Here is a 26,471-nt window from a genome sequence, read left to right as displayed (position 1 = left end):
TCTGTTGTCGAATATCATTTATTAACTACTGAGTAAAACTGGGACTCAAACAGGGCAGTTTGAATCTCTTGGGAAAGCTAAGCTTCTGGGATTTGATTGATGGTACATTTCATATCTGCTTCTGCTTTAAGTTGGGTGGAGGAATCACAGAATCCCAAGGTAGGGCTCTTCTCTTCCAGGAGGTTATATCCTGTTTGAGGAGAACCTCTTTTCAGGTCATCCAACATTTGCTGGCCTATTCTGTGCCCAGTGCAGCACGGACACTGGAGATAAATATGAATAAGACATGATTTCTGCCATCGAAGATGGCTGGTGGACGAAAGGTACACAAGTCTGTGAAGTGATTTTTGTTAGTTTATTCACAGCTGGAGAAGGCTGTGGTAAAAGTCAAGGCAAGAGAGAGGACTGAATCAGGACAGAGGCAGTGGCGTTGAAGGGATAGATTGAATAGATTGGGTATTTAGAAGTTCACATTTTTGGACTTTGAGGACTGCTTGGATGGGAGAGGTAAGGGAAATGAGGAATCTAGGCAGACTTGAGCCTCAGCAAAATTTATCCAAAATAAATTCTTCCCTCTCCCTAAAACTTGGACCTCCCCTAATCACCCCCAACTCATATAAACATGTGAACAAATCACAGCATTGGAGTTTTCCTCAGTTACTCCCTTTTCTACGCCCCCTCTGCCCTACTACACGATTACCATCCACTCCACCAGAAAATTCTTTGGGTTACATGGCAGTAAATGCTGAATCTGTTACTCCTCTCCATCTCTTCTGATACCATCCTGGTCCTAGCCACTGTCACCTACAGGGCCACTATAATGTAGCTTCCTCATTGGCCTTCCTGCTTCCTGGCTTGCCTCGTTAAGTCACTCTTCTACATAGCAGAGTGATCTCTGAAAAATGTAAAGCAGATCACATCATTCCCAAGTTAGAAACCCTCCCAAGACTCCTCCTCACACTCGGAATGAAATCCAAGATTCTCACTGTGGCATACAAGGCCCTGTGAAACCTGGGTTCTTCCTCCTGTGATCTTGTTACCACTCCCAGCCCTGCCACTCCTCCAACCAAGCCAAGTTATTTCCAGCTTCAAAGGGGACTTGTGCCTCTGTTCTTCCCTCTGCTTAGAAGCCTTTTTTTCCCTTCTCTTGGCAGACTTGCCATGCTTGTCATAATTCAGTTCTCAGTTTCAGTTACACTTTAGAGACCCTCCCTGACCACTCAATCTGAAGTAGCCCTTTCCACCAGTCATATCACATTAGCTCATTATATTTTAGTTTGCATTACTTAATGCTATCTGAAATTATTTTGTTTGGATATTTGTTGGCTTCAGGGGTGTCAGGTGGGTAATAGAAGTAGGTGAGTTGGGCCACAGTTGTCTGGGTGAAAGACAGTAGGAAAAGGTGGGAACTGAAGTCATCTCTAGAGGACCTTTGTCCTGGGTCAGGGGCAGGTGTGGCTGTGACTTAATATTCTGGAATCCAGTAGAAGTTGCCCATTTCAGAGAAGCTAGAAGTTGGCAATTTATTATAAAAAGAAAAATGTTAAGCACTGTAGGAACCAAACAAAACACTAATGGCAGGATGCAGCCCAGCAGTCTCTCATTGGCAGCTTTTGGGTTGCTCATTAAGCCACTGGAATGTGACAGGAATCCTTGTCAGATTTGCTCCATGTCCCACACACACTGCCTGGAATAGAGTAAGCGCTCAATAAGTGTTGAATTCGAACCAGGCAGCTAACAGAAATGTCAGTACCCTCTCTGCACTGCAGTTTGACGTTCCTAAGAATAGACTTCTGACTGATAATACTGTGCACCTGGGTCCTGGTGAAGCTTCGCTTTCTGGTTGTCAGAAGAATGAGACTAAGACACTTTGCATTCCTGCTTGGCTCTGGCTTTGCTCTGATTGCATATCCAGGAGGGGCAGTGATCGCAGGATGTTGAGTTACTGAAGTCAGAAGTCTTTGGTTCCAGTTTCAGCTGGGGCACTTGTTGAACAGACACATCACTTCACCTCTCTGAGTTTGTTTCCTCATCTGTAAAATGGAAATAAATCTGGCCCTTCATGCCTTGCCAGGGCTATGAATTTCTAATAAAATGAATGAAAACACTATAGAAGAGTCATTACAGAGATGTCCCGGGGACAGAAAACAGCTCCTCTCAGTAAAGATGAGGCTGCTTCCTTGTCAGCATGGCGAAAGTTACCTGGATATTCATGTAGCCCAGAGGCCACTATGTTTTTTTGATAAAAAATCCTTGTGTGTGAAGGCAGTGTTAATACTTTAATATTACTATTTCAATTTATGTGGGTTTGAAAGTTTTCAGAATAAAAATTTGGGGAAATTTTAAAAAATGGTATATAGATTATTTTTATCAGTCATTAAAAATAAAAATACTTAAAGCGCAAAAGTGCACATCTGAAGGTCTGTTGATAGTCTTCATCAATTTCAATTAAGGTAATAAGACTTGTCTTTAAAAGATGTTTTATAATTGGAGATTACAGCAGGTAAGTAGGAAACACACACTGTTGTGTTGAGTTATCAGTGATGGTATGCTATAGACCCAGCAGTGCCCCCAATTGGCCATGTGTCTAGAAACTTAGTGATTTGGGATTCATGTTCTCTACAAAATTCCAGAAATGGGAGTCTTCCAGGTGAGCATGACTTGGTTTCAGCACACAGCTCTTGAGACTGAGACCCACTGATGACACAGGTTGGCACTGCAGAATTAGCCGTAGACACTGAAAGCATGATTCATAAACACAAACCTGGGGACGCCTTGTGAGACTGTGACTGTGTGAAGCTTGCTTGCTTCAAGCTTCCAATTCTGATCCCAGAGTTCAGGGCAGTAGGAGAGTGTGCTCTCTAGCTGCTCTCTGTTCAGCAGACACAGTCTGAGTGTGTTTGCATTTTCTTGTTCACGTTAATAGTGGCCCACATTCAGTGCTAAGCCTTCAATCCCTACCATCTCACTATTGTTTCTGCCTCAGGAAACAACCCTATCTTAATGTTTACCTGGTGAACTACCACCTCCCCGAATCTTTACAATTTTTAGAGGATAGGCCTTGACCCTCCATGAAAGGTGAAAGTGTTAGTCGCTCAGTCATGTCCAACTCTTTGTGACCCCATGGACTGCAGCACGCCAGGCTCCTCTCCATGAAATTCTCCAGGCAAGGATGGTAGGCATATAACCAATCAGCAAACTCCTGGACTTTGCTGGACTTTAGAAAAAAGTGAAAATATGTTTAGTTTTCTGCTAGAATTGCTTAGTAAGTAGAATGTAAAGTTGTTAACTGTGTAGTCCTGCCCAAGAATGAAGCCAACAGGAAAGCAGCCAAAGAGACTGCAGGCTGAGGATGCTTGTTTCAGCTGCTGGATCCAGACACACCTGAGGTTGCCACCACTGGACACCAAGTTACTAAGAGCCAAGAAAGTCCTGTGTATGATTGTCAATTTGAATTGGGATACTCTTGCAACGGAGAGAGCCTTGACATCAGCATTATTAGGGAGTCTAATTGCCCAACACACATAACCAATAAAAGGCTTGCCCAGATCTTTGCGTTTAGGCCTATCTAGGAACTCACACAGAGAAGGTGATGGTACCCCACTCCAGTACTGTTGCCTGGAAAATCCCATGGACGGAGGAGCCTGGTAGGCTGCAGTCCATGGGGTCTCGAAGAGTCGGACACGACTGAGCAACTTCACTTTCGCTTTTCACTTTCATGCATAGGAGAAGGAAATGGCAACCCACTCCAGTGTTCTTGCCTGGAGGATCCCAGGGACGGGGGAGCCTGGTGGGCTGCCATCTATGGGGTTGCACAGAGTCGGACACGACTGAAGCGCTTTAGCAGGAACTCACAATAAATACATTCACACAATAAAATACATTCCTTTAACCAACGTGTGTACAGCCAGAGACAAGAATACAGATGGAGAGCCACATGCTGTCCAAGTGTTACTACCTGTTATAAAGTAAGGTGAGCTCCAGTATGTGCTGCCCTCCTACCTTGATGCAGCATCCTGAAAGGCCACGCTCAAATTTAGAACTCTCAGACTCAGGTCTGTGCCGCAGTGTGTTGGCAGAGGTGGCCGTCCCATGATCAAGGCTGCTCTCCTTTTCCCACCGGGTTCTTTTCCACATTTCGAGGAACACCCCAGCCCACACCTCATATGCCATCATATCCCTGCGAGACAAACACCCGCCCCTTGGCCAACAACCACTCAGGCCTCAGGTTGTGCGCCGTGGCAGTGCCACCTCTGTGAGGATGGACCCAGGGGAAAGGCTCGTACAAGCCCTTGAATCAGGCTTGCATCTGTTTGGACAAGGAGTCCAGGGTCTGGTGGATGGGATGGCAGCCGTTTGCACCAGGTGGTCACATCTCCCTGGTCTTTCAACTGTGCCTCGTGGAAGGGGCATGGCAGGGCAGGGCCAGGATGGGTCCCTCTGGAGGAGTCGTCTTGCCCACATCTGACACTGTTAATCATTCTGTTGACCACACTTCATCTTTTCCCTGCAGTTTCAAGTTCACTAAGCTAAACTCTTCTTAACACATCAGAAATGAAAAACAGTATTTTATTGTGAGTTCCTGAACATTCAGCCAGGTATGTATCAGAATTTTTCTTTCTTTTTTTAATGGCCACTCCACATGGCATGAGGGATCTTAGTTCCCCAACCAGTGATCGGACCCACATCCCCTGCATTGGAAACTCAGTCTTAACCACTGGACTGCCAGGGAAGTCCTAAGGGGAGACTTTTTTAAAGAGAAGTATGTCAACAGAGGGCATTTGTGCAGGCTTCGGGGAATAGTTGGCAGTTGCTCATTTTGACCACTCTCTTACACAGAGCTTCGATGGGAGGTAGGTGGGGAATGTAGGGCTAGGTGGACAGATGTGAGCGGGAATCAGGAGAATCGCTGGGTCTTCACAGTGGGGAAGGCCCGAGGAAGGTGGCGACTGACAGGATGGGCTGGAGGAGAGAGGGGCGCAGGAGGCCAATGCTGCTGGGAGGAGCAGTGGGCTGTGGAGCAGAGAAGCTATAGACGAGAAACCTCAGAGGGGGAGCTGGCCAGGACTTGGACAGGGTGAGAGAGAACTTCCTGGGGCTGTGTGCCTAGACCAGGGGGCCCTAAGAAGAGAACCAGAGAATTCTAGAGAGCTGGCCTCTGTCACAACACTTAGCATGCTCTGCCTTGAGTTTTCTTTTCCTGTTGCTTTCCTTATCCTCACCTAAAAGGCAGGGAGTGTGTTTTTCTCATCCTTGCGTCACCCACAGTGTCCACCGCTGTAGGGCATGTAGCAGATACTCAAGATAGCTCTTTGGTTCGGTTTTTTTAATCAATGGCTTTGAGAAACGTGCCACCTTTGATCCCACTATTAGCAGACCCATCCTTCCCTCCACATACTAGTTCAGCTCTTTCATTCCTCAGATGGGCAGACACTATTCCTGGGCTCCTCATCAGCAAGATGATATGTGCTTATTGAGCCATGATATTGGTGGATGACAGAGGGGGAACAGTCATAGACACTATGTCAAGTTCGGGGTTAGTGAGACAGTTCTCTGGGTACACAGAAGGAAGTTTCTCTAGAGGTGAAAGAAGTGGCCACTACCAAGCACTGCAAACTGTCAGCTGCTTCCTTTCTGTTTCTTGAAGTGGTTGCTTCAGGGCCCTCTCTGCATACCGAAAGCATGAATGCCTGGGATGACAGGGGAAGACAGGGAGCTGCAATGAAGACTGAATATTCACCCAAACATCTATTGAGCATCTACAGCGTCTGTGGACACAGTGAGGACTTAGAGCAATTGCATCTACTGTATTCTCAAAATTAAACTTCAAGGTCATTTTTTTCCCAGATGCCTCTGGACACTCTTCATCTAGATCAGGGTTGTCATAGCACCTTGTACAGTACTTCCCTTTAACCTAGCATTTATAAAATGGCATTTGAAATGCTTGTTTTCTGGTCTGCATGGTCTGCTCAACTGGAAGCTCTTTGAAAGCAAAACCCAATTTTGTCCTCAGCACTTTGCATGCCAACTTGCACAGTGCAGGCATCATTTAATCAACGATTGCTGAATCAAATGAGACATTGATGTAGAGTGTCAAGTATGGACAAAGTGGCACCTCAGGATTTCAGGGGGAAGTCTTGTTGGAATTCTAACTGAATGTTGGAAGAGTAAGTGGTCATCAAGAAGAGATAAGAGAATTCCAGGTGAGAACAGAGGTGCGCAAACGTTGGAAGGCATACTGAAGGTGTGAAATTCTCTATAGTTGGAGCACATTGGTGTATCTGGGGAGCGAGGGCCCCAAACAGGATAGCAGTACAGGATAGTGTAGAACCTCGGTAACATTGGTGTCAGTCCATAAAATATAGATTATGGTGGCAGCCTGGCCAGAAAATTAAGATGTTGTCCTGGGAAAGAGCCAGAGACCCCACTGGCAGCGCCTCGCACCTCACCCTGCACATAACACGTGCTGCCAGCTGGCCCGCAGACCCTGGCCCGCTTGGGAGCCCAGTGGACTCTCAGATTCCCAGGGTGGGGCCTGTGGGGTGGGACGCCCAGGGTGGGGCACCTGGGGCGGAGCGCGCAGGCGCGCTGATGCCTCGAGCCCCAAAGGGAGGGCGGGTGCGCGCACTTCTCGCGCACGCGCGCACGGAGGGGGCGACGGCTGCGGTGACGCTGCTGCGCCGGGCGGGCGGCGGCGCGTGAGGCGCGCGATTCTCGGTGTCTTGGGAGCAGTGCCCCGGCCCCCGCCGTTCCCGCCGCCGCCATGTCGGGCCGGTCGGTCCGGGCCGAGACCCGCAGCCGGGCCAAGGATGACATCAAGAAGGTGATGGCAGCCATCGAGAAAGTGCGGAAATGGTGAGGGGCCAGGCCCAAGGGTGCTGGTGGGGGAGGCCGCCGGCCCAGGTCCAGAGCAGCGGCGAAGTGGCGGGCGGGGTGGGAGCCCACCGGCAGGCGCTTGGGGGAGGGGGGAGCGGAGAAGGCGGGAGGAGGGAGCCGCTCGCGTCGGCGTGAGGTCAGAGGGCGCGCCGGCCACGACCAATCAGAGGGCTTCCCGGCCCGCGGGCCCGCCCACCTGCTCCCCCGGCAGCGCGGCGCGGGCGGGGATCTGCCGGCTTCCGGCGACGCCGGGTCTGAGGGGTTTGTTTAGCTGCGGGTCCGCGCGGGCATGCCTGAGGAACCTTTTGCGTTCTGAACTGTCCTGTATACTAACCAACAATCTCTGAGGGGTTCCCGTTGGCCAGACTGAGCACTCTGCGTATTAAGGCGTCTGGGTTAGATGAGAACTTTAAGGCAAGCCACCTGCCACGGGGCTAGGGAGTCATTAGAATAAAAATTCCTGTCTTTCTCCTAATATGGGCTCACGCGCGCGAGCTGGATAGGCATTTTCTCTTGGTGACCTGGGAGCTGTTAGAAGAGTCAGGATCTCCCCCTTGTTTGGAAACGGCTCCTGTCATGTTCATTGCAGGCGCAGGTTGACCGCCTGTTTTGTACCAGGAGTTCCAGTGTTTGCGCCAACTTCTTGAGTACTTTTCTCTAGCTGATTGCTACCGATAACTTTTACTTTACTAATAACTTTAAAGCCGGGTAGGTGTTAGCTCCCTCCAGGAAGCCTTCTCCAAGACCTCCTGCCCTTCACCCTCCGCTCCCTTTAGAGTCATTGTTGTTACTCTTTAGTCGCTAAGTAATGTCCTATTCTTTGCGACCCCATATAGCCCGCCAGGCTGCTCTGTCCGTGGGTTTTTCCAGGCAAGAATACTGGAGTGGGTTGCCATTTCCTTATCCAGGGTATCTTCTCAACCCAGGGATCGAACCCGTGTCTCCTGCTTTGGCAGGTGGGTTCTTTACCACTGAGCCACCTGGAAAACAGGGTCATCATTACCTTGAACTTTATTTATTTGCATGTTTATTTGTCCATTTTGCTACAGGACCAAGTTCCTCATCTCTAAGGACTCACAAATACTAGTTAAATAGTTAATGATCTTCCTCCTCCGAATCTAATGCTTTAGGTTTTGTGAAACCTAGGACTGGGCATCCCTTCCTCTTCTGTCCATCTCTCTCCTCACCTGCAGCCAAGGGCAGTTAAGCATCTTCTGTCACTTGGAACTCTGTCTCACCTAGAACTCTGTACCCGGCTCCCTGTGATCTGCCTGCCTGCTTCAGGACTGGCCCAGTTCCTTGATCCATTCGTTACTTTGTATTTTTCTCAAGTGTGAATTTTTTAGCACTCTTTTGCTTAGGAAATAATGCTTCATTGATCTCTTCTTGTCCTTAGGATAAAGACCAAAAATGATCCTTCATACCTCACTAGACTGGCTCAAACTGCCCTCTTTCGCAAGATGCTGGCCATCTTTCAGTTGGAGCCACACTACCTTTCCTTCCGCCCAGCAACCTTCCTTTACCCACTCCTTCCACTTGCCTAGTTAGTGCCTGGCTCTGCTCTGCAGTTGCTTCCTCACTGAAACCTTTCAAGAGCCCCAGTCTAAATCAGGTCCTGTCCTATTTGGAGCTTTCCACAGTGGCATTAGGTTGAACCATAAGACCTCTATATTTGCCTTTTTTATCTGCAGAAATGGCAGTTTGATGTGGTTAAATCTAATAATCAGGTTTCTAACTGAAATGAGTTGTGTGGTGTCTGTTTACAATTGGAATGCAGGCTCGGGAGAGTCAGGACTGTGTATCTTGTTCCCTGTGTGCTCAGGACCTAGCAGAGGGTCTTGTAGATTCAATACTTGTTGAATAAATGAGGAATAAATGAGTGGCTTGTCCAGGAATTAATTCCAGTTTCTAAGTCTTTAGTTCATTCTTCTTTCTGTTACATCACAGTCTCTATATTTTTGTGATGTCATTTGCTGAATAGCATCATCAGTAACAGCAGTTACTTTTTGGCTTTTCTGTTCTCACATTGGGACTTGAAACATTCAGAAGTCACACTTCAGGCTCCCCAACTCTGGCCATCCGTAATCTGCACCCTTATTCAAGAATGTTACTTGCCTTCCCCTCCCCAGGTATGTGTGGGGAGGGGAGAACAGCTACTCATTTTTTTTAAGGCCTATCTCAAAAGTACCCTCTTCTGTAAAATGAAATCTTAAAGCCATCTTTCCATGGCGCTTGGCCTTCACCTCTTCCAAAAGCCAGTGTAAGGCTCAGTTCTGTTAGCTGAAAGCATCGTATCCTGTTCCTTGGTTATTGGAATTGTGTTTCAACCCAGTTTCCCTGGTGGCTCAGATGATAAAAGAGTCCGCCTGCAATGTGGGAGACAGAGGTTTGATCCCTGGGTTGGGAAGATTCCCCTGGAGAAGGAAATGGCAACCCATTCCAGTATTCTTGCTTGGAGAATCCCATGGGTGGAGGAGCCTAGTGGGCTACAGTCCATGGGGGTCACAAAGAGTCGGACACACTGAGCAACTGATGTACCCAGAGTTTCACGGAGTTTTGCCTTCCATGGAATATCCTGGTCTTTCAGCCTTCTTTCTTGCCGCCTTCACATATTACAATGATTTCTTTACTTATCTTTCATTGCTATGAGTTCCCAAGATAGGGACACTATCTTATATATCCTTTATCCTTATATATCCTATTTTATAATAGGACTTTATAAAATCAGTGGGATTGAATTAATTTTGGGGAGATGAAGAAGTTATGCAAGATGGATACCTGAGTTTGAAAATGTGCTCATACTCCATACTACTGTAGTCTGTGAGGAAAAAAATGGTTTTGGTACACCATGTGAGCAGAGGTGACAGGTGGAAGGTTCGGGGCTAAAGGAATTCGATAGTGAAGTGTTTCTGGAAAGGGTGATTTTGCCTTGAAAAGCAAAGTAGGATTTGACAGTTTATGAAGCATTTAAGGTTGACCACATGATCTGGTGAGAAGTAGAAAAGCACAAGTTCTGATCAGAAAATCTGTTTTATTTTATCGGTTCTGAGAAGTGTCTTTGTTTTAGGGAGAAGAAGTGGGTTACTGTGGGTGACACGTCCCTTAGGATATTTAAGTGGGTTCCTGTGACAGACAGCAAGGAGGTAAGTGTGGAAGAAAATCAAAACAACAAAAAGGTAACGTCTTCTTTCTTTCTTTCTTTCTTTGATTGCCTCTTAGCTGTTATGGGATATATTTCCCCAGAATTGAGTTGAAAATACTTCAGGGACCCGTCTGTCATTGGTCCATGCAAAGCCTCTCATTTTATTAGATTCCCCCTTCTCCCCGTTATTCCCTTTTCTTAACCCATTCCTCTTTTCCAGGGCTTGACCAACTACACCCCAGGCCTGTTCCCTGGGTGTCCATATAGTTTAATTTGAACACGCCTGTGCCCGCTGGTTTCCTTATTTGTGGTGGCTTTTGACTTGTAATGGTAGCATTGAGTAGGCCATAACATCTAATGGCCTGCAGAGCCCAAGATATTTATTATTGGCCTCATAAGAAAAAGTTTATGGACTCTTGCTGCCCACTGCAGCATATTAGATGTGTTTTGTATGTATATATGCCTTTCTAATTCCCCTTCCATGATTTTATTTGTACATCTGTATATTCTTGAAAAATACACAGCTTTGTTTCATATTTGTATTTTCAAAACTTTGCATCTATATATAGCATTGTGCTGTAAACCTCTTTTGTCTTTTTGTGTGAAAACTCAAACATGTTTCTGTAATTGTAAATAAAATTATTATCTTTACTCTTGCATTATATTCTCTTATGTGCAGTAACCACATTTATCTATCAATACATTCCCTGAGTGATAAACTCCCAGATTTCTCCCCCTCTTTTTATTCTAATTGTTTTTAAAAGATCTGAACTATAAAATGCATACAAAGGTATCTAAAACATAATGTACTATACAGGGAAAAAAATATGAAGCTAATACCCTTGTAAAGACCACATGTCAAAAGATAGATGTTGTTAACTCCCCCAGCAGCCTCTGAAACTTGCCATCATCCCTGTTTCTCCCCTCCAGGGGAGATCAGTCTCCTTTTGCTTTTCTTACTACTTCTTTAGTCATGTATGTTTACACATTTCTTGATATAAACAGCATCACAAAGTATCTATTTTTGTGGGTCTGACTTTTTTGCCTAGTGTTATGTTTGTAGAATCATCCATGTTGTCTTTGGAGCTGTTTGTTCCTTTTCCTTGATGTATGGAGTTCTGTTAGAGTACTGTACCATAATTTATTAATATCCATTTTCCTGTAGATGGATATTTGGATTGTCTCCAGTTTGGGATAACAGGAACAAAGCTCCTGTGAACATTCTTATTTTGTATACGGGTCAACATGTGTGCGAGTTTTCCTAGAATATATTCCTAGGAGTAGAATTGCCAAGTCTTAGGATATGTGTATTTTGACGTATACCAGGAATGCCAAAGTGATTGTGCCATTGTATATTCCCAGCAGACATACCAGAGTTCTCACGGCTCCTAACCCTCATCAACAGTTGGTATTGTTGGACTTGATGTATTAAGATAGCTCATTTTGGTTTTGATATGGTGATTTAGGATGTAATTACTGATGAGATGGAGAACTTTTTCAGCATCCTTTGGGATTTCCTCTTTTAGGCAGTGCCAGTTTAAGTCTGTTTGGTTATGGTCTCTTTCTTGCAACTTGTAGGGATTCTCTGTGTTGTGGACACATATTCTTTATTGATTGAATACTGTCTGTACCTTGTTCCATTCCATGGCTTGTCTTCACCCTCTGTTTATGCAGGCTTGATTAGCAGAAGTTTTTTTTAATTTTAATGTAGATAAAGTACTTTTCTGGATAGTGCTTTTAAATGTCTTAAATCTTTTCCTTTTTTGAGGTTACAAAGATATTTTCCCATATAATGTACAAGCTTGTTATTCTGTTCCCATTTATAATATACCTGGAGTTGATTTTTGTGTATTTTGAAGTCAGGGCCCAATTTCATATTTTTCCATGTGGGTATGCATTTGTGCTCCCACTTGAAGAGACTGTTCGTTTCTTCTTGCTCTGTAGAACCACCTTTGTTGCGTTTCAAGTATAGATACGGGTCTGTGTGTTTTGCTGCCAGCTTTCTTGGGTAGCCTGGTTGACTGTGGTGAACAGCCTTCATCCATTCTCCTTGAGGACTTGTGAGAGGTTTTCTCTGGATTAGATGCCCAGGAGTGAGATTGCTCTGTTGTTGGCTGTCCATATATGATTGATTTTTAAAAATATTTATTTAGTTAGTTATTTGGTTGTGCTGGGTCTTAATTGCAGCATGCAGGATCTAGTTCCTGGATCAGGGATTGAAACCAGGGCCCCCTGCATTAGGAGTGTGGATTCTAAGCCACAGGAGCACCAGGGAAGTCCCATACCTGATTGTTTTTACTCGATGTGGCCAGATCTCTCTCCTGAATGGCTGCCCTGGATAGTTACCTCCTGTTTCCCACATCCTCACCAACATTTGGTATCATCTAACACCTAAATTTTTGGGTTCCAAAATCACTGCAGATGGTGATTGCAGCCATGAAATTAAAAGACGCTTACTCCTTGGAAGGAAAGTTATGACCAACCTAGATAGCATATCCAAAAGCGGAGACATTACTTTACCAACAAAAGTCCATCTAGTCAAGGCTATGATTTTTCCAGTGGTCATGTATGGATGTGAGAGTTGGACTGTGAAGAAAGCTGAGCGCCAAAGAACTGATGCTTTTGAACTGTGGTGTTGGAGAAGACTCTTGAGAGTCCCTTGGACTACAAGGAGATCCAACCAGTCCATTCTAAAGGAGATCAGTCCTGGGTGTTCTTTGGAAGGAATGATGCTGAAGCTGAAACTCCAGTACTTTGGCCACCTCATTCGAAGAGTTGACTCATTGGAAAAGACTCTGATGCTGGGAGGGATTGGGGACAAGAGGAGAAGGGGACGACAGAGGATGAGATGGCTGGATGGCATCACCGACTCGATGGACGGGAGTTTGAGTGAACTCTGGGAGTTGGTGATGGACGGGGAAGCGTGGCGTGCTGCGATTCATGTGGTCGCAAAGAGTCGGACACAACTGAGCGACTGAACTGAACTGAGCACCTAATTCCTAAATCCTGTTAGTCTGGTGGATGTAAAGTAGTATCTCTTTGTTTACTCTATATTTCTCTGAACACTAGGGAGATTGATAATTTTATCTCTTCAGATTTCCTTTTTATACATTTAGATTTCCTCTTCTCTGATTTCTTCTTTCTTTCTTTTTTTTATGGCTGTGTGGCTTTGTGGGATCTTAGTTCCCCAACCAGGGATTAAACTCAGGCCCTCAGCAGTGAAAGCCTGGAGTCCTACTAACCACTGGACCACCAGGGAATTCCCCTCTGATTTCTTAAATTTTCCTTATTCTTATATTGGACTTCCTGTCTTTACTTTTCTGATTTGCATTGATTCTTTTATGTTATAGATACAGGAAACTCGTATTAGTTTTGTACATGGCAGTTGTCTTTGTCTAACATGTCGCATATGATAACTTTGTCAGTAATAGCCTTTAATTTTTTTCTGTCAAGTTAACTTTTTCCTTCTGATTTTTACTTCCAGGGTGATGTTTCAAAATTATTCTCCATTTCCTGGTTATAGAGGACTTCTGCATCTTCTGCTAGCTTTTTAATTTTAACTTTCATTTTTAGACCTTTAATCCGTGTAGGTTTTTTTTTTTTTTTTAAAATGGTGAAGATAAGAATCTAATTTTAATTTTCCTTCATGTGATGAGCCACTGCCCCTAATACTGGTCACTCCATAATCTGTCCTTCTCCACTGGTATGTGACGTCATCCCTGTGTGCTGTATTCACATGCTTTTGTTTTTGAGCTTTCCATTTTTTTGTTGTTATGTTTGTATGCTAGATTTATTTACTATGCGTTTAGTGTGGCCTTCATGTAGGGTGAGTTTTCTCTCTTGTAGGTTTTTGGAAAGATAGTCTTTACCAGAATGAAAAATTCCCTCCTCTTTTTAGTTTTCTGAGGCTTATTAAAAATTATGAATAGATAATTTGGACTTAATCCAGCTGCTTTTCCTGTGTTTACTTAAGTGTTCATGGGACTTTCGTCCTTTAATCTATTAAAATGATGAATTTCTGATGTTTGAACCATTGCATTCTTAAGACAAATTCTACTTGGACATGCCTTTCTTCTTTTTTTTCTCATAATATTACATTCAGTTCACAAATAATTGAGGTATTTGCATCTGGTTTGTAAATTGGTCTGTAATTTTCTTTTCTTATGCTATCTTTACCTTGTTTACACCAGCATCCTGAAACAAATTAGGTTAGTTTCCCCTCTTTTGATTTCTAGAACAACTTGCATAAAATGAAGGCCCTACCTTAGTACTTTCTGGGTCTTTGGTGGCGGGAGAGGTGTTGATTATCATTACAGTGGCTCTCGTGGTGATTGATGTATTTAGGTTTTCCTTTTTTCTGTACTTATTTTGCTGTTTTGTGTCTTTGCAAAAAATGTTTCCATTTCAAGTAGGGGATTGTTTCTTTAATGGGGGACAGTGCTGAGTCTTCACCCTTACCCACTTCCCCAGGAGTGTTTAGAAATGAGGCAAGGCACTGTTTGGTTGGCCAGCCATGCTAAGCTTTTGGCAACACACGAGTCAGTCCTATGCAGTGAAGAATTAGTCAGCCTGTCCAGAAGGCCAGCAGTGCCCTGCTGCCGAGCACTGATCGGTTTTCAGTTGTGCTGCTGTGTAGTCATTTATAATGTCCTTTTGTACTTTAAAGCCTCTTGGTAGTTATTTTGTCTTTTTCACATTTGTTGTTTGTTTTTCCCATGTAACATGGTCCTAAAACCTTTATTAAAAGAATCATCGTGTAATTTTTGTTCATCTTTCTTTCATTTTGCTTTTTTTTCTATTTGATTAATTTTTGCCCTTGTTATTTTCCTTTTTTTGTTTTATTCTGTTTTTTCCACTTCTTGGGTTGAACACTTAGCACTCTTTTTCCTGTTTTTCTTTGCTTTTTTTTTTGCAGTCCATTTCACTTCTGTAGTTATCTCCCACAGATTTGGACATACATGAGTGTCAGGATATCATGATGGTGTCATTTAGCTGTAAGATTTTCATAGGTTTCTCTTTGGTTTCCTCTTTAACTCAAAGGTTATTTAATAGAATGATATTTAGTTTTCAGATGTGTGAGGTTTTTGAAAGCTGTCCTTTTAAAATTGGTGCTCTGATTGTATGGAATTGGTAGGGTATTTGTTCTTTGGCATTACTGGGACTTTTTTTGTGATCTGATCTGTAATTGAATTGTGGACAGTTCACTTATAATTAAAACAGATATATACTCTCGATATGAAATTAAACAATTGAAGGATTTGTTATGTTATCCAAATCTTCTGTATCTTTGCCCATCTTTGTATGGTTTGCTCTGTATGTTTCTGAAAAGAGTGTGTGAAATTGTTGGTTTGTTTGCTTCTTCATGGTCTCAGTGCAGTTCAGTCGCTCAGTCATGTCCGACTCTGCGACCCTGTGAACCACAGCACGCCAGGCCTCCCTGTCCATCACCAACTCGCAGAGTCCACCCAAACCCATGTCCATTGAGTCGGTGATGCCGTCCAACCATCTCATCTGTCGTCCCCTTTTGCTGCCCTCAATTTCTCCCAGCATCAGGGTCTTTTCAAATGAGTCAGCTCTTCGTATCTTTCATGGTCTATGAGTCAGTTATCCTTTGTACTTTGAAGCGCTATTTTTGATCCATGTATGTCTATGATTCTTACGTCATCTTGACCTGTTCCTCTTTTTACCAGTATGTAATATCCTTCTTTGTCTCTTTCTCACCTCACATTCTGTTTTATCTGATACTACACTTTATATCCCATCTTCTTTTGATTTGTATTTGCCTGGTATGTCTTGTAATACTGTTTTTCCCCGTTTTACATTTTTCTGCTTATTGGGCATATTAGGATTAGGTTTAGCTGTGCGTGAGGGAAAACTCAAAATAGCAGTGGTTTAAAGCCGTTATTTTGTTCTTAGAGAAACAGAAGTATGCAGTCCCGGACTGGTGTGGTAATTTTGTTCTAAGAGTCCCCAGGGACCCAGGTTTCCGGCACCCTCTCTCCGTTTCTTTTTAGTTTACTTCTAAGGGAGTAGTGGCCTTACTCATTTTACGTTGTTTCTGCTGGGGTAAGATTACATGTCGTGAAGTTTACCGTCTTAACCTCTGCAGCGTGGACAGTTCAGCAGTGTTGAGTGCATTCACCTTGTATAACCCATCTCTGAAACTCTTCGTCTTGCAGAGGTAAAAAACTCTGTACCCATTAAATAATTCCCCATTCCTCTGTTCGTGTTTGACCTTATATTCCAAGTTCGAGCTCTAGTCATCATTCAGCATATTCAAGTTCAGGGCAGTAAGAGAGTGGAAGGGTTGGCATATAGTGTTTTCATGAATTTAAGGAGTTTTCCAGAAGTCTCCTCAAGATGTATATACTAAGTGTTCATAATAACTGTGGCATGTCTAGGCACCAGAAAGGCTGGGAAAGTGTGACCACCTAAAAATTCTATTTTTATGGACAAGGATTTCAGTCATAATACACTTTGCTTTTCTTTTTTTCTCTTCACCTCATGATGACTAGACAGATTTTCTTCTGCTGATCTGGAAGTTCTGCGTTCTATTTTTAATCTTTTTATTGGCAACTTCCAACCTAATAAGACTTACACTAATTTTCCATATCAATGTATAAAGCTTATAAAATTCTGTATTTTTCCTCTGAACCTCTGGTCTCCATCGCCCCCTGCCCCCCACCCTTTCGTCCCTACCCTGTCCTTTGTTTTGAATGGAATTTCATCTTTTTTTGGCCACACCGTGTGGCTTGTGGGATCTCAGTTCCCTGGCCAGGGACTGAACCCTGGTCAAAGCACTGGGCCCCTGAAAGACTAACCACTGGGCCACCGGGGGACTCCCTAAATGGAATATCCTGTAATGTTGACATCTAGCTTTATTTCTTAACTTTTAGTTTGTTTCATCTCTTTATCCTTTCTTTGTATATTCTGACTTCTTCATCTAGTTTTTGCTCACTAATCTTTTCTTCAGCTCTTATCTATTTCTGCTTATAAACTCATTCACCTAATTTTTACTTTGAACAATTTCATTGCTCATACCAAATATCCTTGGCAGTGGTTCAGAACGACTTTCCCGTGTCATCCTTGTCTTTCTGAGGAGAGTTGCCATATTCTATTTAAGTTCTTCTGTCCTGTTAGTGCACTTTCCCTGGCATAGCTTGCTCTGTTAATTCTTTCATGGGTCTGTTTTCCTCCAGTGTCTGGTTAGTTTTCTCTGTGCACTCATCTTTTCCTTTCGACTTTGAGCTGTGTTGGCTAGAAGCATGTAACCGAGGGGAGAACGTGAGCCTAAGCTCCATGCTTTCTCCTCTAAATAGCTGAGGGGATGGGATTAGCCTCAGGGTTCAGCCTTTCCCTTTGCCCCTCTCTCATCTTCCGCTGTCTCCCAGGGAGCTCTCTAGTACCAGTCTCCACATGCTGCCTTTATCTGCGAGCAGCCATCCTTGCCAAGTCCATGGAAGCCGGTGGGTGAAAGTTAGAGGGGCTCTGGGGCCACCCTTTGTTTTTCATCTACCCTTGGCTCTGGTGATGCCAGTACCATACAGGCCACAGGTCAGGCTGCTCGATCTCTTGTGCCGACGCCCCCTTCCCCATTGCTCAAACGGAAGCCCCTGGCCCTTTCCTATTTCTTTTTTTTTCCACTTGTGCCATGTGGGATCTCACTTCTTCAACCAGGGATCAGATTTGCCCCTCCTGCATAGGAAGTGCAGAATCTTAACCACTGGACCTGGGGGACATCCCCCTTTGCTATTTCAGGTTCTGCTTGTCCAGGACCTAGCTCCCTTTGTCTCTCCGAAGGACTTCTCACAGTGTTTGTATTGGTTTCTGAGCTGGACCCTGAGGTCCATTGGTTTATCTACCTTCCACTGGTTTGTGGTAGTGTGCCAGCTTCAAAGGTACTAGCATAGACCTGTTAGGTTAGGAAAAATCGAAAATGATCAAATTGGTAGAGAAGAATACGTGAAGGATGTAAGGGAGTGGGACACTGCTGATGGGAGAATTAACTGGGACAAACTTTCTACAGGTTGATCGTATATGTATACTTAAAAAGCTTAATTAACCAGATGTTGGGAATCCTTTCACAATATATACACATATCAAATTACCCCAGGATATACTTTAAACATTGTACAGTTTTATTTGTCAGTTATACCTCAGTAAAGCTGAGAGTGTGTGTGTGTGGGAGCCTTCAGAATATTTACGCCTTTGATCTAGAAGTTTTACCTCTAGACATTTATCCTCAGGACGTAATCGTGATGTGTACAAGGTACATCTGCAGTGTTGAGTATTCCAGTATTGTTCGTGGTATTTAAAAATTGCAAGCAAAATGAAGATCTTAGCTGTAAAGAATTAAGTTATTGTGCACCTGTATATTGTACAGCTTTGTTACCCTTTTAAAAGATGGTCTGAAAGACTACTCAGTGGCATAGAAAAATGTTTTTAATATGATGAGTTGGGGTGGGGAGCAAGTTATAAGATTGAATCATGGTCCATTTCGATACAATTATGTTCGGGCATCTCTGGTTGTGCAGGTGATTTTCATCTCTTTTCCTGTATTTTCAGAATTTCTTACAGTGAATGCATATTTTACGTGAGCACAGAATCTGAGCACAGAGTCGTTGAACTAAGGAGAGATCAGGGAAAAATAACAGTAAGACCAAAAGTTGGCATGGGTGCTGTGACGCTCATACTCCAAATGTATTGCCAGCCTTCTAGTAGAGAGTAGGGAGGCACAGGGTATTTTAAGAGAAATATGTTTATACTTTCTGATCTAGAAGAATTTTTTTTTTTTGGTGTGAATTTCGCCAATAATCCAGGAAAAATAAAAGTTAAGCATTGTAGATTTATTTCTACTAGTACTAAACAAACACAGTCCTAAATAAGGTAAAGCTAAATGTCCACTAGTTGAGTAGTGATTGAGTGAGTATGATACCGGGAATATTATGCAGCCAGTAAAAATCATGTTTAGGTAGCCTCTGTAGTTAAATGGTAAAGTGTAATTGCGCTAAAATTATGTCTGCATATAAAACAGAAGGGAAGGACTACATACATATATATGTACAGTTGACTTATTGCCGAGTTACGATTGAGAGTATTCACAAAAACTAAGCTGTGTTACTAGTACAATGCGTGTACGATAAAGTGACAAGTATGTGAAGTATGGGTTAGTAAGTTTGGGATTGTCCAGATTTGAAATTCCAGCTGTGAGGATGCTCTCATTTGCAAATGCTTGGGTTGGTGATTGCCTTTCCTGTGGGCTGGTGTGTTGCAAGCTAGTGCTTACCTTCCACTGTGGTTCCCCCACCCATGTGACTTGCATCCCGCCTGAAGGCAGAGGTGGACATGGGAGGTCACTCCAAGTGGATGGGGTGGGTTGGTCAGGAGTAGAGCTTGGAGGGGCCCCTTGTCCTGTCCCTGCTCACATCACATATAAAGTGACTCCTTCCTTTGTCCAGTCAAAGGGCCTTTCTTCTTTCACTTTTTACCCCTAGCTGTGCTCCTGAAACGGATCTTTGCTCAAATGAGTATTTTGTAATTCTCACCCATGTAGGGAAGGATCGAGCAGAGCATTCTGATCAGGGCAGAAAGCAGGAGGGTCCCACAGAGAACTCCAGTGGAAGCAGATATATATAGCTGCCTTTTTCTTGTGAGTCATGAGATTAGCGCTGGAAGGGTCCATTTTACTGATAGAGCCACTGAGGCCCGGGGACACCTTGTCCAGATCCTGTTATTCCTTGGGTCTTAAAACCCCCGTTGTTCCTCATGTTCCTAATCCAGACCTCTGTGGTGTCTCAGCACCTTCTTTCTCTCTTTCTGTGAGTCTTCTGCTTGGCTCTGTCATATTCCTCTTTTTTTCCTTTTCTAGAAAGAAAAGTCAAAATCGAACAGTTCCACAGCCCGGGAACCTAATGGCTTTCCCTCTGATGCCTCAGCCAATTCCTCTCTCCTTCTTGAATTCCAGGGTGAGTTGCATCCTCATGTCTTTCTTGCAGGAAAATGAATATTTAGATGACCCATCAGTAATCCGAAGACTAGCCTCTGTGTCATTTCAGTGCCCACGGTTTTGCTGGTGTCTTGCTGGGCACCTGACAGAAGTCTTTGCATTTCGACTTCACAGTAACCCTGCAGGACAGACGAGTCTCCTCACTTTCCAGTTAAGGAACCTGAGGCTCAGGGAGGCGAGGCGCCACGTCTAAAGTTAGTCACTCGTAAGTGAGGACCGGTGGTAGGTCCTGGTTTTCTGGATCAGAAGCTCTGTTCTTTAGACTGTGCATTTGATGAGAGCGCTTCAGAGGGGCGCCTCCCCCTTCCACCCCCAGGCTGGGGCGTCTGTCTGTCTGTCTACAGTTAGGCCAAGCTCCGCCTCCTAAGCCAGTCTTCGGTAGACGTCCGGCCTGAGTCAGCACTGCACTGAGAGCGCGACCTTTTCTACCTGTGTGGCAGTTCCTGCTTAGGAACACTATCACTGCAGTGTCTCCTTTTTACATTTGCATCAGCCTGGGTTATAAACCAGGCAGTTACCATCGTCCCGATTTAAGGCAACTGATACTTGGAGGAGAAAAGTATCTACCTAAGCTGAGAAGTGACAGAACTCTATTATTTTGTGTAATAAAATGCTACTTCCATTTTAGTGTAGAAGATAGTGGTCATTGCAGGATGAAGACTAGAAAAGGCTTACAGTTTTCTCTTTGGAGCTAGACTGGGAACAGCCAGGTATCCCCTCCTTCCCTCTGCCCTAACCGCCCCTACCCCACGGTTGGCATGGTACAGAAGAGACTACAGGGGGACAGTCCTCCAGCTGCGTGAGCTGTCTCCACAGCATAAAGCTCCGGGAGACATGGGAGGCTCCACTTCTTCAGCTTGGCCACCGTCTCACCCTTTTCATGCCCTGAACCTTTAGTGCGCTCCTGCTGGGTGCCAGGTCCTGTGTACTGTGCTGGAGACTCAAGGACCCGTGAGCCACAGAGCCTGCCTGCACCGGGTGTAACGGAGGGAGACCACTGTGTAACATAGTAAATGCAGGTGTGCACAGCAAGTGGCGGGAGCCTGAGAGGGGGTGGTCGTGCCCACCCAAGGGAGCCTGGGACCCAGGGCTCTGCAGAGGAGAGGATGCCTGAGCTGCCGGTTGGCAGGCATCGGGGCTTTTCAGGAAGATGGGAAGGAGCACGTCATACCAGACACGGTGCTGGTAGCTGCTCTTAGGTTTGGGTCCGACCTGGCTGGAGCCAAGGATACGTATGGAGAACGGCAGGCAATGAACCTGGAGATTCGAGAGCAGTGTTTAGGATGTGATAGGGCCCTCTAGTGGGCAGCAGGAACCACAGAAGGGTTTAGAAAGTTCACCCTGGCAGTGGTGTGAGGTCTGCGGCGGGGAGGCTGAGACCCAAGGGAGGGCAGCTGGATGGCTGTTGCCAGAGGCCAGGCCTGAGCTGAGGCAGTGGGGAGGAAGGAGTGGACACACGTGGCATCAGAGCAGTAGGACAGGTCCGATTTGGTGACTGGCTGCTGGAGGTTGGGGAGAGGAAGGAATTGTTGAGTCAGTTTTTAAGTTAGGTGGTGACTTTAAGCCTTCAACAGCGCTTCCCAGGTGGGATCCAGTGGTCCATGAGGCAGTGAGGCAGAGCCTGGGCAGGTGCAAGGCCTGAGCTGACCACCTCCAGACCCTGTCACCCTCCTTCAGATAGTTGAGAATGGCAGACAGACTGTCATTTTCTACACCTCTTGTGAGAAAGGTTCAGAGGCAGAGCCACGTCCCTCCATTCACTGGATTGTGAGAAAATACCAGGTCCCAGCTATAATTAGTGGATACTAAAGAAGGGACTCATATGCGTATATTAACCTCCTTGACATATAAATGTTGCATAAACTTAAAGATTCTGGCTTCATCCGGTGGTGCTTAGAATATATGTCATAAAATAACATGTACTTAAATTGGTCAATTTAGATTCTGTTGGTAATTTGCGATGTGCAGAAGCCCTGGGAATGTCTGCCCTTGGTTCAGGGGCTGTTTGCAGCTGTGATCGGTATGTGCCCAGCTGTGTCCACGCTGTCTGCAGAGACCCCAGGCCCTTGGCTCTGTACTGAGTCCCCCTCGAGCGTGACCGGCCTCAGCCATTGCCTTTGTCATGTTTGATTTTCAGATGAAAACAGCAACCAGAGTTCTGTGTCTGATGTCTATCAGCTCAAGGTGGACAGCAGCACCAACTCGAGCCCCAGCCCCCAGCAGAGCGAGTCCCTGAGCCCTGCGCACACCTCTGACTTCCGCACAGACGACTCCCAGCCCCCCACGCTGGGCCAAGAGATCCTTGAAGGTGAGTCTTCCCTGGCCCAGGATGTGTGTCTTGGAGGGGCCATGCTCTTGCTTTTGATTTTCTTAGGAGTCACTGGTTAGAGACGGTGCCTCAGAGCTGGCAGCTTCAAGCTGTTTGTCCGTTGTTTGAGGCTCTTTTGGGAAATGGTTGTATTTTCCCCTTTCACAGAATGATGGAAAGAAACAGCAACACGATTGAGTGCCAGGCTCTCCTCAAGGAAGGCACTTTTCATATTTGAGGCCTGGTATGAGTCTTGGGTTTCCCTGGTGGCTCAGCAATAAAGAATCTGCCTGCAGTGCAAGAGATCCGGGTTCGATCCCTAGGTTGGGAAGATCCCCTAGAGAAGGAAATGGCAACCCACTCCAGTATTCTTGCTGGGAAATCCCATAGAGGAGCCTGGTAGGCTACAGTCCATGGGGTCACAAAAGATTTGGACACAACTTAGTGACTAAAACAGCAAACATGATTCTCCTTTCAAAAACCTCATGGAATAGCAACTGTTGTCTTCGTTTATCCATGAGGAAGTTGTCTTAAAAAGTTCAGTTGCTTGGCCACGATCCCACAGCTGGTGGAACTGCCTGATTTGTTTCATTCCTTCTAACTTCGGAGTTAGTGCCCTCTGTACTGGATTCTGCAAATTTCTTCTTAGAACGTATGTTGATTCTATAACCAGTGGATACCCCTTCACCAAGGCGCCTCTCAGGAACACTCCCCCAACCTGGGGGGGTCTCCTGTCCCAGCAGGCCCTGCGTTACACTGAACTTGCTTTTTCAGAGCCCTCCCTGCCTGCCTCAGAAGTTGCTGATGAACCTCCGACCCTCACGAAGGAAGAACCAGTTCCTTTAGAGACACAGGTAAGGAGGTGCTTTGGTTTTCATAGTTTCTAAGGAAAATATCAGGGCTCTGTTGATGTTCACTGGCTCTCTAGCATGGGAGGGATGTAGTGGGGGTTGGGAGGCAGCAAGGGATGCTGGTTAGAAGGTTAGGAGGTAGAGAAGAGGTCCTGTGATCTGTGAGACAGTCGGGGTTGTGATTAGGGTGGAAGGGGAGGTCTGCTTCAGAGGGATGCCTTGTCATTCCATGCTCTGGCTGCGTCTAGATTGCTGAGGAAGAGGAAGACTCAAGTGCCCCTCCCCTGAAACGCTTCTGTATGGACCAGCCTGCAGTGCCGCAGACAGCGTCGGAAAGCTAGCACCACCCTGGCGCCCTTCACCTCCAGGCCCCATGCCTCTATTTATTGCATTCTGGTTCTGGCTGTGCTGTGTTGCTGGGGTAAGGGCGAGCACCGGGGTCCAGAGCCTGCACCTCACAGCCTTCTGGGCTGGAAGGCGGACGCGGGACCTGGGGTCGTAGCATCATCTTCCTGTCCCTGGCACCTTTGTCTGCCTGGTCCTGAGAAGAGGAGCACTCCTGTCCTCTTTGCACCCCAAGGAGGCTGGCGCCTCAGCCGCTTCAGGATCATCTGTCACCTCCAGTAGCAGTCTCTGCTCCACAGCCTCTGGACTGAGCTGCTGGTGCTTCTGCAAGAGGAAAGAGAGGGGGAAGGCACCCTCCAGAGAAGAGCGTGCCGAGGGCTTACTTGAACTTGAACGGAGACTGTAGATTCATGGACTTGCCCATAGGGCTAGGGACCCTGTAGGCTGCTGTTGGAGAATGCCTGAGTGGACTCTGGAGGGAAGGGAAGGGCTTAACTCCACACGACGGCAGAAAAGTCCCACCTAGACTTCATGCTATCCTGGCACTTGGACCCATTCCTGAGGCCGTCCTGCCTCTCGTGGGCTCTCTGGCTGCTGACAGTCCTTTGTCCCCCCACTGTAGCCACCCTCTTCCCCCAACACACACAAACACGCACATACTCGCAGCTGTTTCCACCTGGACATTTCATTCCAGTATCCCCCTGCCTCCTGCCATGGTCCCCAGCTCTCCTGCCGCAGACTCTGCCCCAGCGAGAATTTGAGGTTCTGACAGTACTCATCCCCACAGTACTCCTTCAGCCCAGACTTCCTAGAAAGTTCCCTTTTCTTCGAAATCTGCATGTTTCATCGAACCTTGTGATTTTATTTTTTGTTTCAAAAAAGTTTAAGAAAATGGAAATGGACAACGGTGAGTGAAGACATATTTTAGCACTGAATAGAATATTTTTAAAATTAAACTATTTGAAATATGTCTTGTTGGCAGCTGAGTGTGTCATTCTTGAGGGTTGTGGGGGCAGGGGCTGGTGGTGATGGTGGCTGAGTGCTTGTGAAGTCACTGTGGGCTGGGCCCTGCCAGTTGTCTTGACTCCCACAGAGTGACTTCAGTGAAAATGATTTGGAGACTCTGTTTGAGGTTGTCACGTCCTTGGAGTTATACTTCTGCCCCGGTGTACACAGAATACAACCCTGTGTACATGGGATGTGTTTCCCACAGCTCCAGGTCCTTAGGTGGCTGACTCTTTAAGTTTTTCTTTTAATTTTTTATTATGGTAAAATACACAACCATAAAATTTACCATTTTAACCATTTTAAAGAACAATTCAGTGGCACCAAGTGCATTCACAGCAATGCACAATCATTACCACTATACAGCTCCAAATGTTTTCATTGCCTCAAGCAGAAACCCGTACCCATTAAGCCCTCACTTCCCACTTGCCCCTCCCCCAAGGTGATGGAGGGAAGGGAAATAATAAAAGACAGTGGATTTGGGAAGTTCCGAGGTTTAGGAACCAACAGGACAGGCCGGAAAAGACCAGCCAGAAGCTGAAACTGTAGGGACTTCCCTTGCCATCCAGTTGTTAGGATTCCAGACTTCCGCTACAGGGGACTTAGGTTTGATCCCAGGTCAGGGAACTATATCCTCTTAAGTTGCATCACACAATGAAAAAAAGTGACAGAAGCTGAAACTGTCTAATAAGGGTTTAGGTCTGTATCAGTGAAAGACGAGTGTTAAACTGGAGTCAGAAATGGAGGACAACTGCCAAGCAACAGTCACATTAAAGCTTATTATTTTCTGTTTTAAAATGAAAATATCACTATAGAAAAACATACTGCAAAAATACATGAAAACATAATGAAAGAAAAAAAAAACCACCACCCATAACTCCCATCTCTGCAAGGTAAGCACTGTTCTTTATTTGGAGAGCCACTTCTTAGCTCTCCTTTTCGTGTAGCTACAGCTGACATTCTCTATTCTTAAAGCCCCACCTCTAGTTTCCACTTCTGGCAGGATTTCCAGCTGTTCTTGATGGCTGTCCAGGGTACCTCCAGTTCTTGGGGCTGAGCCCGAGCCCATCCCTGAGCCTCCCACTACATCTCTGCTTTACCAACACCAGGGCTGGGTTCGGTCCACAGCGGCCACAAGCACTGGAATGACTTTGGTGCCCATTCTGATGTGCAACTGGGTGCGTTTTGGAAATACCAAAAATGGCCCCCCGTTTTTCTCCCCCCAATGTTTTTGGAGTTTTCACTCTGCGTGTAGTCTGCCATTAGGTGTCTAGTCCTGCAAGCATCCATCCCGTTAGTCACCTTGTCTGTGCCTCTGAAGTCCGGCCACTTGTCTTCACCGACCTTGCTGACCATTTGCCCCATCACCGCTCCTGCCATTCCCTTCCACGTGGTCACTCCCATTCAACCCTCACATGCTGTGGCAGAACGAGAACTTGCCTTTGCCATTCTCTCTTGATACTATCTGGCTGGAGATCCCTGTGTTTAGGCCCTGAATTTACCACGTCTGCTCTGCTGCTCCTGCCTAGGATGTCCATCCCTCTTTTCTGCCTAGTGAGCTGCAACTTCTCTTCACAATCAGCTCAAATGCCATGGCCTCTGAGGTTTCTCCTAATCCTCTTAGAAGAAATGGCTACTGAAGGGAGATAAGCTCTCTTCACTGCTAGATGGCCTGAAGGGGCTTCAAAGAGCTGACATCTGACTTAGATCAATGGGGGGGAAAATGTTGCCTGCCACATCAGTAAACAAAGATGTTGCAGGCATCAAGCCATCACCTTACAGCGGCTGAAGGAAGGGAACTTAGGATAGAAACAGGATGCCTGCCATCTAGGTCCACTCTCAACACCCCTCCCCAGAAATTCAGGATGAAAAAGCACAGGATACTGGCCCCAGATAGTGGAGGTGCATATCAAAGGAAAGATTTCAATGAGCTGGAAC

The 26,471-nt window shown here is 45.6% G+C and overlaps 1 protein-coding gene across 2 annotated transcripts; it reads left to right on the top strand.

The window, feature by feature from the left end:
- The first annotated feature begins 6,614 nt into the window (after window positions 1–6,614).
- BCL7B (BAF chromatin remodeling complex subunit BCL7B) lies at window positions 6,615–24,498 on the top strand. Of its 2 annotated transcripts, none has more exons than XM_070362288.1 (6): window positions 6,615–6,855; window positions 9,944–10,019; window positions 19,887–19,983; window positions 22,162–22,332; window positions 23,107–23,186; window positions 23,432–24,498. In XM_070362288.1, the coding sequence occupies exons 1-6, from the start codon at window positions 6,764–6,766 to the stop codon at window positions 23,522–23,524; spliced, it is 609 nt and encodes a 202-aa protein (XP_070218389.1). In that variant the 5' UTR covers window positions 6,615–6,763; the 3' UTR covers window positions 23,525–24,498. The 2 variants fall into 2 exon arrangements, with proteins under 2 accessions (XP_070218389.1, XP_014332825.1); XM_014477339.2 differs by lacking the exon at window positions 6,615–6,855 and adding an exon at window positions 7,162–7,290.
- Window positions 24,499–26,471: the final 1,973 nt, after the last annotated feature.

The sequence above is a fragment of the Bos mutus genome, chromosome 25 (genome assembly GCF_027580195.1).
Source record: "Bos mutus isolate GX-2022 chromosome 25, NWIPB_WYAK_1.1, whole genome shotgun sequence".
Taxonomy (NCBI): Eukaryota; Metazoa; Chordata; class Mammalia; order Artiodactyla; family Bovidae; genus Bos; species Bos mutus.
This window is presented reverse-complemented; position numbering and strand designations above follow the sequence as displayed.

Bases quoted from the DNA above. Each gene is read 5' to 3' on its own strand.
- BCL7B (XM_070362288.1), top strand. From the start codon at position 6,764: ATGTCGGGCCGGTCGGTCCGGGCCGAGACCCGCAGCCGGGCCAAGGAT. The intron at 6,856-9,943 runs GTGAGGGGCCAG...TCTTTGTTTTAG, and splicing joins ATCGAGAAAGTGCGGAAATG to GGAGAAGAAGTGGGTTACTG. The intron at 19,984-22,161 runs GTGAGTTGCATC...TTTGATTTTCAG, and splicing joins TCTCCTTCTTGAATTCCAGG to ATGAAAACAGCAACCAGAGT.